This window comes from Mastomys coucha, unplaced genomic scaffold (genome assembly GCF_008632895.1).
Source record: "Mastomys coucha isolate ucsf_1 unplaced genomic scaffold, UCSF_Mcou_1 pScaffold21, whole genome shotgun sequence".
NCBI classification, from domain to species: domain Eukaryota; kingdom Metazoa; phylum Chordata; class Mammalia; order Rodentia; family Muridae; genus Mastomys; species Mastomys coucha.
Genome location: NW_022196904.1, coordinates 107,763,897 through 107,775,179, shown reverse-complemented (window position 1 = coordinate 107,775,179; position 11,283 = coordinate 107,763,897). Strand labels below are relative to the sequence as shown.

The following is an 11,283-nucleotide window of genomic DNA, read 5'->3' as shown; positions in this document are numbered from 1 at the left end:
CACACACACACAGGCATCCACACTCCCCACCAATCCCAGTTCTGATGAGTCCTGGAAGGTTGGGGGAGAAGGGAGGGAAATAGAGAATTTGAAAACTAACTCTTCATCCCTGGCTGCCCTTCTGCATAGATAATACCTCTATGTGTGCAGAAGAGAATCTGCTTGCTCAGAAATATGGGAATACCTAAATGGACTGCCTTGTCTGGCCTCAGTGGGAGAGGATGAGCCTAACCCTGCAGGGACTTAATGTGGGGAAGGGGAGAAGAAAAAGGGGATGGGAGGAGGATCTATGTAAGAGAATACTAGGAAGAGAGGGGGCGCTGGTGTTGGGATGTAAAATGAATAAATAAATTTAATTAAAAAACAATGTGTGAGTTGGAAACGGCAGTTTTGTGTGTAACAACATCCTACAATATATAAAATATACAGGTTAAAAAAAAGAAATATGGGGTAATGAGAAGCTAGCTGGAGAGGATAAAATGCCTGATAGTGGCTGACATAAGGACAGAGGCAAGGGGTAAAGGGGCAGGGGTGGACACTTCCCTTCACTATAATCACTTGGGCATGGTTTCACTTTAAAAGGTAGGGACACTACCACTCTACTATGATTAGGAGTGTCAACTCAAGAAGCTGACATCTGGATATAAGTTTGCCTCGGATATAACCCTAAGAGCAAAACCTACACTAGATCTTCCAGTTACAGGCATGAGGATATTATATGAAAATGATATTGCTAGAGAAATTTTTTATATTAATATATTGGAAAAAATTCAAGAGCACACAGCTGGCACACAGAGATACAAATGCATCTCAACTACCTCAGAACACCAGAGGGAGAGCATCCCTTATCTGAGGTGTTTCTGGCTTCAAAAGGTTTTGGATTTTGGAGTATTTGCGTATATAATATATAGTAAGATACCCTGTAGAGGGGACCCCAAGTTTAAACACAGAATCCCTGTGTGCTTGATACATGCAACTGGAATGTAACTGTGCCCTGCACTTTCAGTAACTTTACACAGGAAACACAGCCATCGTATGGAGCTGTTCATTCATGGTTTCACAGCAAGTTTCAGAGTTTTGGACCTGGGAAATGTATGGTTTGTGTTGAAATTAGGCTTCTTGAACATTTTATTTGAAAACAGTACAGAAGCTGACTAGCCCGTCAATTCCTTGGGAAAAACAAATCTAGAAAATCAACACTAAGCCATCCTTATCATGGTCCATTTAGCTCTCTCCCAGGCCCCCGCCCCCGAGCATTCAGCAATGTGCAAACTCAGCAGCCCACCAAAGCTACAAGTCTGGAGCCCTTATCTTTAGAACACACCCGGACAAACGCAGCCGTCTTTCTGGAGTGGTTTCCCTTCATGACTTTCCTTGTTTCCATTGCCAACCGGTTCACACTCTAGATTGTGAGGAGACAATAAAACAGAAATGGTAATGAACGATCACAACCTGACCTAACATCTTTCAGAGGCTCCACAGGATGCTGGCTCTGCGGACATTAGGGCAAACAAGCAGACATAGACTGAGGCCAAGAACATGGCCCCGGATGCTGACCTAACCTTTAAGCAGGTTAGGTCACTGTGGATTGAGCAAACACCTCCAAGACAGCAGGAAAAAAGGCACTCGCTGTGTTGGTCATGTGAACCAATGAGCATAACAAATTAACTCTTTCTGCTGTAATGAATAGCCAGGGTTCACTTACCCCATTTCCAGAAGTTAAACATTCCAAGGAAACTTCCAAATCTAGTAGACCCAGCAATGTAACCACGTGATGCTAATACTAACAGCAGTAACTGTTATTACTCATTATTCAGCTGATATACACCACTAGCTCATTTGATCCTTAGAACTCTATGGGGTGGGTGCTATGACCAACCCCCTCTTTATAAAAGTCTCTAGATTTATGTCTTAGAATGATTTGTACAAAATAACATACTAAGAAGAAATAAGTACATACAAAGTGTTTTTCTTCTTCGGTAGCTATTAATCAATAAAAATGAATGATGGAAGTTTTGGTTACCAAACCATGTGCCATGGCATCCCCCAGAGAGCTGCAATCAAGGGCAGATTTTTTTTAAGAGACAGCAATTGTTGGATGTCATTCAAAGTGCTGGTGTGGGAGGTTGGTGAGATGGCTCAGCAGCTAAGAGCACTGACTGCTCTTCTGAAGGTCCTGAGTTCAAATCCCAAGCAACCACATGGTGGCTCACAACCATCCGTAATGAGATCAGACACACCTCTTCTGGTGTGTCTGAAGACAGCTACAGTGTACTTACATATAATAAATAAATCTTTTTAAAAAAACAACAAACAAACAAAAAACCAAAGAGCTGGTGTGATGTAGCTCATGATTCAAAACTGCACTGAATTTCATCCCTTGTAGCTATGCTTTGGCGGCTACTCTGATAAAAGCAAGTACTATGTAAAGCAAATGTGTGTGTGTGTGTGTGTGTGTGTGTGTGTGTGTGTGTGTGTGTGTACGCATGCGCACACGCGCACTCGTGTTAGGTGAGGACTAGAAAATAAACAGTGGTATGGCAGGTGATCGGATTCCAAGGTTGGGACTGTGCAGCGCTGACAAGCACACATGCACTTCAGCAGGCAGTGGTTACAGTTGTGCAAGCGGCAAACTTCTGTCTGTTCTGCTGCATACAGGGATGGAACCCACAGCCTCACACATAAATGCTGCCACCGTGCTCCACACCTAGTCCATTTTTTTTTTCAATATGTATTCATATGTATTATCATTATTTTACTGTTTCTGGTGTTTTTCAAGCTGTTAGACGTTTAATTATAACCAGAACCGTCACTATTTCTTTTGACTCGGGTCATGAAGACTGCAGAATGCTAACCCAAGAGAGCACTGAGACCGGGCCTCAGGTTACCTGCCCATCAGTGGACTCAGTGCAGACCACTTTACTCTTGTCTCTATCATGCAGAAATCAGAGCATACAAATTTCTGAGAAGCCTGAGGCAGGGAGAGGGGAGGTTAGACAAAAAGAAAGAAAATCAATGAAACATAAAAAGCAAGAAAAAATAACTTCGAGTGCTCAAAAACTTAAGCAAGGTTATGGATCTGATCAGCCTCCGAAAAACCACCTTTCCAGCCCAGGAGAGTAGCAGGAGGGTGGGTGTTCAAAGAATCACAGACTACAAGCTAGCTGATCCCAGGCGTGTGGGCATGACGCTGTAGAGGCAGGAGGATCAGGAGCTCAAAGCAAACCTCCGCTACATAGTGAATTTGAGGCCAGCCTAGGTTACATGAGACCTAGCCTCAACTACAGGAACACTCCCAAACTGAGCTAGTATGTGGTGTACTGATAACCAATCAACACTCGTTGAAAGAACACATGACAAGAATGCTCACATGGATCAACTGCACAAGAACAGGTTCCAGGTTGCAAAACATCGACCTGGACTCAACATAAAAGCTGAGCTGCTGTTCAAAATCACGGCCAAAGGACACCTAGAATCAAAGAGAGAGAAATGGAAAAAGGTACAGTCAGTGTTGTTATTAGTGGGAACACAAACGTGCACACGCACACATACAGTCTCGCTCTCTTTCTCCCTGACTACAAAGGTCTCAAGTCCCTTCGGCCCAAGTAGACCTGAAATACCACTTGAGCAGCCCAGCTCTGTGACAAGGACAAGAAGTCCAAGGACACAAAATAGAAGCTGGGCAAAAATAGAATTTTCCAGACTTGGAAGGAAAGGAAATCATGGGACCACATAAATTTGGTCCCAGGAGCCATTTGTCACAGGGCTTCCCTGAGACAGGCCACGCCTGACTGCTTCCTGATGGGACCTGACATCAGCAGCTCCTAATGGCAACCAGGGCCACAAAGGAAGTTTCTCCACCATAGCCCCTTGGCACCTCCCCTTGGCTTTATGGAAAGCTGGACAGTGGAAGGGTCCCCTTCTCCTCAGAGCAGTTTCCTGTCCCCATAGGTGTGAGGTTCACACCTGACTCCCTGTGACTCAGTAACCTTCAGACAAAGGCTGAAGAAGAGAAACTGCCCTGGGTCAGCATGCTAAGTAAGTCAAGGACAAAGGACACCCACTTGGTAAAAACCCCCAAGCCCATTTTCTACCTGGGAACAGAAAGGCTGAGTGTGAATTTTATCAAAATTGACAGCCCCCATAGAACCAGTGGGCGGCTTCACCCTGCTGCTGAGCAGGTCACTGTTTCTCAACATTTTTACCCCAGACAGTTTGGATTCTGCTGTTTTATTAAAATAGGGAATTCTAAGCCAGGTGTGTGAGGTGCATCTATAATCCTAAAACTGAGGCAGGAGGACTTCTTCAGTCCAGAAGTTCAAGGCCAGCCTCATCAGCACAAGAAGATCTCAGTAATACCCAGAATTAAGATGAGTCAGAGCAGCAAATGACAGAATGCTTCCATAAAAGACTGAAGCAACCCTTCCACTGTGGGATCTCCTCTGGACTCTTCCCATCGGGGTGTGAGGGCTCTTCACTTTCCCCCCCTCATCGATGACCCTGTGCCTCACTTTGATCAACAGAACTCAGCAGAATAGAGCGAAGAAGCTTCATTGTATATCTAAGGCTTGGCTTTCCGAAGCCTCGAACTTCCATATTGTACCCTTGTGAAAGATAGCACTATGTGAGATATAAAAACAAGACTACTACACGACAAGACATAGAAAATGGAGTCATCCAGCAACACTCTCAGAAGGTAAGCAAGGTGCTCCTGGATACTCCATCAAGCCACATGGAGAAGCCTGGATGTTCAGTCAACCCACGGATGTACAAACAAACAAAGAAAAGAAGACAGATGATGGCTGCTGACAGAGAGAGTCAGAGTTCATGGTAATATGCCCACATTCCAGTAAATAATTCCATACCCAATCTCACTCAAGGAATGCTAATGAAACTCAGTGGGTCACAAAAAAATCAAAATAAAAGACATGAAAGCAAAAGCTAGACTTGTTGGGAAAGGGTGGGGAGGGAGATGAGAGAGAGTGATGGGAGACATGAACAAAATACAATATTTACATGCATACACTCATCAAACAGGGAAAAACAAAACAAAACAAAGCAAGCAGCTATTCCATGCTTCTACACTTAGGAAAACTGCCATGCAGCAGCACATGAATTCAAGGGATATGTATGCACACATGGCCTTCCGCCCAGAGACAGGTTTTGCCATCTCACAATCTACATAACAGCTATTTCCTCTCCATTCTTGGTCTTTATGACTTGGGTCACCAGGGGTCTCTCAGGCCTCCCAAGCTGTGATGATAATCATGACTGTCAGCTTTACTGAGTTTAGAATTGACAGGGAAATAGGCCTCTGAGATATTTACCAAGGCTTATCAAGATTGGGTAAATAAAGATCAAAGATCTACCCCAAATGTAGGTAGTACCTATATTCCTTGGGCTGTGGTCCCAGACTACATAAGGAGAAAATGTGCTAAGCACGAGCATTTCTGCCCCTGCCCCTTCTCTTTGCCTGACTGTGGACACAAAGAGACTGTGGCTTCAAGTTCCACCCTGATGGGGGTGACCCACCATCCCTGTCTTGATGGACTGTATTCCCAAACTATGAGCCAAAATAAACCCCTTATGGCTTAAGTTGCTTTTGTCAGATATTTTATAACAGAAATGAGAAATGTAACTAGTACACAAGTTAGTCCAAAGAGCTCAAGACCTAGAACATACAAGAGCCCATCTCACTAGGTCACAGGGTTGGAAGTAAGCCTGTAAGGGACAGAGAGCAACAGAGAAGAGGGTGGAACTAAAGATGACACAGACGAGAGGTCCTGTGGCAGAGGAAACCCCAGGTCCAGCCACTCCCCAGGAGCGTTCAACTACACTTTGTCGAAGGAGCCAGTAAATCCCTGTTCCACCTCTCCTCATTGACTTTTCCCACAGTCAGCTTATCCTGGCTCTCTTTGCCCCCTAGGGAGCTTTGGCAAACATACGAAATTTCTGATTCCATCTTATCTCAGTAAAAAAGAAAAGCACTGGGGAACACACTGTGAGCCACTCTCCGCAGCGGGGATAAACATTACGTCACGTTTCCAAGCGAACTGAAGCTACTTTCCCACAAACTTACCATTTTTATAAATCCATTGATCAAATGGGCCAGCATCCTTTTCTCATCCTCAAGAGTGAGAGCGCTAGGATCAATAATGGTGCATAATTAACACGGGGATAGCAAATGTAGCCCTCTGAAGAGAAAAGCACCAGAGGCAGGCGCTTTAACTAGCTGAGGTGCCTGCATGCAATTTCTAGATGCAGAAACTCCCAACAGGCCGCCTGTCTATCTGTGGATAGAAGTGTTAACCAAAGAGTACACAATTCAAATGTATGTCTCCTCTCCCTAAAGACGCCCACTGTTCTGCAAGGGTGTTTATCAATAGCACAGGAGAAGACAGCTTTCTCTTCTTTGGAATTCAGGCAGTGTGCTCTAATATCAGAGTTTATATTTCAGAGAAAACCTGGCATCTTCTCATTTTCAAAACATTCTACCACACACCAAAAAACTAACAAACATCCACATCCTCGCCATCAAGCGCCTACCATCTCCTGCTGCCCTGCAATGTTTGTTTGCCTGTGACTACACGGCCCTACCTCCACCCAGCAATCCACCTTATTTTTGCATGCATTTGAAAACAGGTATCATTTATAACTGACAGAAATTTAACATAAATACAAATTTCCAATTGTTAAGTCTAATTTTGATTATATATACAAATAGTTCCCCAAATTCATTTTTAAAGTTTTTAAAAATTTGGCATTGCTGCTTGAGATCAGTAGCAGAGTGACAACCTAGTGCTGTGCAAGGCCTTGGGTTTAATCTCCAGGAACAAAATAAACAGGAATGAAAGTTTCATTTGGCTCATTATAAGGGAAAATAATTTTCAGCAAATACTGCATTTTCTTTTGACATTCAGTGTGCCCTAGGTTCTTCTCATTTTTTGTATTTGAGACAGGGTCTTATTATATGACCCAGGCTGGCCTCCTGTCTGAGCCTCCAGAGAACTGGGCTTAGAAGTGTACAGCATCGTGCTTGGTGCCCTGTAGTTCTTTCAGACAGTATCTTCCAGCCTTCCTCATTGCTAGGTCTGATAAAGTGAATGCAGGTCAAGTGTGACTCTTCCACACGTTGTCCCTCAGAGAAAGCTGCTGTTCTTTAAGGCATGGACTGTGGACTGGTGAGGTAGGCCACCTTCTAGAAGGAAGATGGATAGCAAGGCTCAGGGATCAACAGCAACAACACAGAAGGAACTGGATCCTTGAGTGAAGTACCAAAGAGCGATCAGTCTCCACTGCAGGTCGCTTGAGCCAAACACTAACTTGCAAATGTAAGTATCTATGCACTTTTATTTCTATTTTTGCTCAATTAAAGTCTATTGAGCTCATTTATTATGAAAATGTATTATTACTGCTGTTGTTAAGACAAAGTCCCACTATATAGTCTGACCTTGAACTTGTGATCCTCCTGCCTTAGTCTTCCAAGTGCTGGGATTACTAGTGTGTGCCACTAGCAAAAGTGTAATATTGATAACATTTGGATTTTTATAACTACTCATGAATTTGAAGGTACAGTTATAAAGGTTCTAAAATTAAAAGGAGGGGCGCATCCTATGTATGGATAGTGAGGTTCCAAAGCAACTGTCTCAATCCTTAAAACACTCCCCAGTGAATCAAGATGCTATGCAAAAATTCTTTAGAGACTGAAATAGCTACAAATAACTTACAGGATGGAAATATGATTATAAATAAAAAAAGCAAACCTAAAAAGCAAAGGGGGATATCTCATCCTCTGACAGAAAGGCTCGACCTGACGCTAGACCAGGTTTCAACAACCAGAGCACATAAAGCAGTGTAAGAAATGAAAGCTAGGAAAGATGGCTCAGCGGTTACGAGCACTGGCTGTTCTTCCCGAGGAGCACATGTTCAATTCCCAGAACCCAAATGCAGCTCACAACTGACAGCAACTCCAGCTCCAAGAGATCCAACACCCTCACACAGACACATGTGCAGGAAAAACACCAATTCACAGAAAGCAAACAAATCATGATTTTAAAAAAAGAAATGAAGCTATGTCATTTGCATGTTAAGTCACAAGCTAAGTGTGATATAAATTAAGGTTATGCTATTAGCGGGGTGAGCTGTCACTATACTAACTACTGCTCTAAGAAATCTCTAGGAGACAAGAGAATAATTGGAATTCACTTGCACAAGAATAGCCTCTTCTTCTAATAGAAACCTCTCTGCAGAAATATGCACTATCTCATTCTTCTTCTTAAGGTTGGCCTATACTCCTTGCTCTATAAGATTGGAATGTTCTTGTCAATAGGAGTGTGTGCTCGCACCTGCATGCAGAGAAGACAGAGACTGATGTCAAGTGTTGTCGATTGTACTGTACCTATTCTGAGCAGAGTCTCACTGAACCTGGAGCTTCTCCATTCTGATGGTTGGGCTGGCTTGGAATCACCTGTCTCTGCCTCCCCACCAGTGAGGATAGAGATGTGTACAACAGCATCTGGTTTCTAAATGGATGCCAGGAATCCAAACCCAGGTCCTCTTGTTTGCACAACAGGCACATCAGCAATGGAACCACCCCCCACCCCCAGCTCCTGTGAGCAGTTATCTCTTTTCATTTTTCTTGTTCTGTATGTGTGTGTGTGTGTGTCTGTATAAGTTCATGTGCGCCACAGGCACACAGAAGCCTGCAGAGGTGAGAAGAGGATGTCGCATCCCCTGGCACTGGAGTTACATGAGACCATGAGCCAACTGCTGAGTCCTGGGATTCAAACCCAAGTCCACCTCAAGAGCAAGAGCACTCTTATTCTGTGAGCTCTCTCTCCAGCCCCAGCTTTCCAGAATCTAGACCAGGTCAAGCTGTTTGCAGCAGCTGCTTACAGATGTCACTCCCTAATGCACCCCAGCTACACTGCAATTCAGTTTTAAGAGCAGCTTACTTCACAGAGTCGTGCATAGTCTTGCAAATGTGCAAAAGGGCATTCAGGATGACAGGGTCCTTGGTTGGCTCCTGATGGTGCCTAGGAGACATTAAGAGACAACTGTAAAAGCTCTGTCCACAGCCATGAAAGAGCGGGTTGGGTTCTTGTCAGCTATGTGTGTCTAGGAATCCCAGGGCATCCGTGAGGTGCACTGCTCTGGCTTGCTCAGCTCTTCTGTAAGTCACAAGATGCTCCTTATACACTGGACTGCCCCTCCTTGCAAAATCACAGGAAGTTTTACTACATTTAACACTTTATGTAGCTGCCCACAACCTGCACAAAAGTTAAATGCCAGACAAAACGTGGCATAAGAGGACAAACTCTCAAGATGAACCTTCATGTAAAGTAGATGTATTCATTCCAAGTATAATAAAGATAAACTAGTCAATATAAATCTTTAAGAAAATTTTCATTTAAAAATTTTATCCATTGGGCTGGCAAGATGACTCAGCAGGTAAGAGCACTGACTGCTCTTCCGAAGGTTCTGAGTTGGGATCCCAGCAACCACATGGTGGCTCACAACCACTCATAATGAGATCTGATGCCCTCTTCTGGTGCATCTGAAGATAGCTACAGTGAATTACGCCAGAACAAGCAGGGCCGGAGCGAGTGGGCCAGAGCTGGAACGAGTGGGGCTGGAGTGGGTCAGCAGAGGTCCAGAGTTCAATTCCCAGTAGCTACATGCATGATGGTTCACGGCCATCTGTACAGCTACAGTGTACTCATACACATAAAATAGATAAATATAAATCTTTTTAAAAATTTTTATTCATTTATCATGTATTTGTGTGGGTGGGTGCAGGCACACTGCAATGCGTATGTGGAAGTCAGAGGACAGCTCTGGGGATTGAACTCAGGTTATCAGGATTGCACAACTGCCTTACCCCATGAGCTATCATACCAGGCCAGGAATTAATCTTCTAGAAAGGTAAGCAGAGGGCCAGGATGGCTAAGTGGGTAAAGGCAGATGCCACTATGCCCGACAACCCACATGGTAGAAGGAGAAAACTAACTCAAATTCCCTCTGACCTCCTCACCTGCACTGCAGCATGTGCACACACACAGACATCCATGCATGCATGCATGCACATGCACGCGTGTGTGTGCATGTGCACAAACACACATGTATGCATATGCACACACACATACCTGTACATGTATACATACAGAGAAATAAATGTAATTAAAAACCTTTTAAAAATGAGAAAAAGACAACAATAAACTCTGAGAATATTTTGGAGTAACATTAAACTCAATTTTCTAAACTCACCCATATTTATGTACTTCCTATTTAGAGCAATTTTCATTTTACAAAGTAGCCTTCCCCTACAAGAACCGACCTGAAATCACCAATAAGCTGAACCAGTTACATACTGTCCACTACATTCAAAATCAGTGTGTAACTTTAAAAGTGGGTTCCATCTGTGTCCACAGCCTGTCACCGTCATCTCTCCTTCCTCCACTATGGCGCACACTCTCACTTCCTGTCTCTGTATCTCACCCACACTCCTCCCTGAATTTATCATGTCTTTCTTTTGGCCTCATCACTTAGGAGATGGAGGAGTTTTGTTCTTAGTTTGGGGATCTTTGAGATAGAAACTGGTTGTGCTGCCCAGGCTGGTTTCAAATTCTAGGGCCTAAGCAATCCTCCTGTCTCAGCTTTCTGAGTATCTGGAACTGCAGTCCCATGCCACCATGCGCATGAGGGCAAGGTTACAGGTTTCCCAGGTCTAGAATAATGTGCATATACAATAGGTTCTTGGCATACTTGCGTGGCAGTCTCCACTGTTTGACAGGCATTTCATGTATCTGTTTGGATAAATAATGCTCTATCTTAGAATCTAAAAAAAACCAAAAACCTAACTAAATTAAAATTAAAGTAAGGGAAAGAAGGCTCCACAGATAACAGTGTAAGCATGAAGACTGGAGTTCAAATCCCTAGTGCCATGTGAAAAACCAGATATGGCTGTGCACTGCCTATACATTACATGGAACACTACCAGTAGGCAGTTTTAAGAAACATGGACTAGGCTGGAGAGGTGGCTCAGTGGTTAAGAGCACTGGCTCCTCTTCCAGAGGTCCTGAGTTCAAATCCCAGCAGCCACATGGTGGCTCACAACCATCTATAATGGGATTCCATGCCCTCTTCTAGTGTGTCTGAAGACAGCTCACATACATAAAAAAATAAATAAATCTTTATTTTTTAAAAAAAGGGAAACATGGACTTAAGAAAATGACAAGAAAATGATAAGAGCTAAATTAGAAAACGAAAGTAAAAAAAAAAAAA

General features: G+C 43.6%; 1 protein-coding gene across 1 annotated transcript in view; it reads right to left on the bottom strand.

The window, feature by feature from the left end:
• Vps35l (VPS35 endosomal protein sorting factor like) overlaps window positions 1-11,283 on the bottom strand; it is a 106,755-nt gene that overhangs the window by 34,271 nt on the left and 61,201 nt on the right. Inside the window, exons 22-25 of the mRNA XM_031388053.1 lie at window positions 8,955-9,035; window positions 6,080-6,143; window positions 3,371-3,469; window positions 1,325-1,402 (exon numbers count right to left, since the gene is read on the bottom strand). Of these exons, the coding sequence (XP_031243913.1) occupies window positions 1,325-1,402; window positions 3,371-3,469; window positions 6,080-6,143; window positions 8,955-9,035 (322 nt within the window). The remainder of the gene's footprint in view (window positions 1-1,324; window positions 1,403-3,370; window positions 3,470-6,079; window positions 6,144-8,954; window positions 9,036-11,283) is intronic.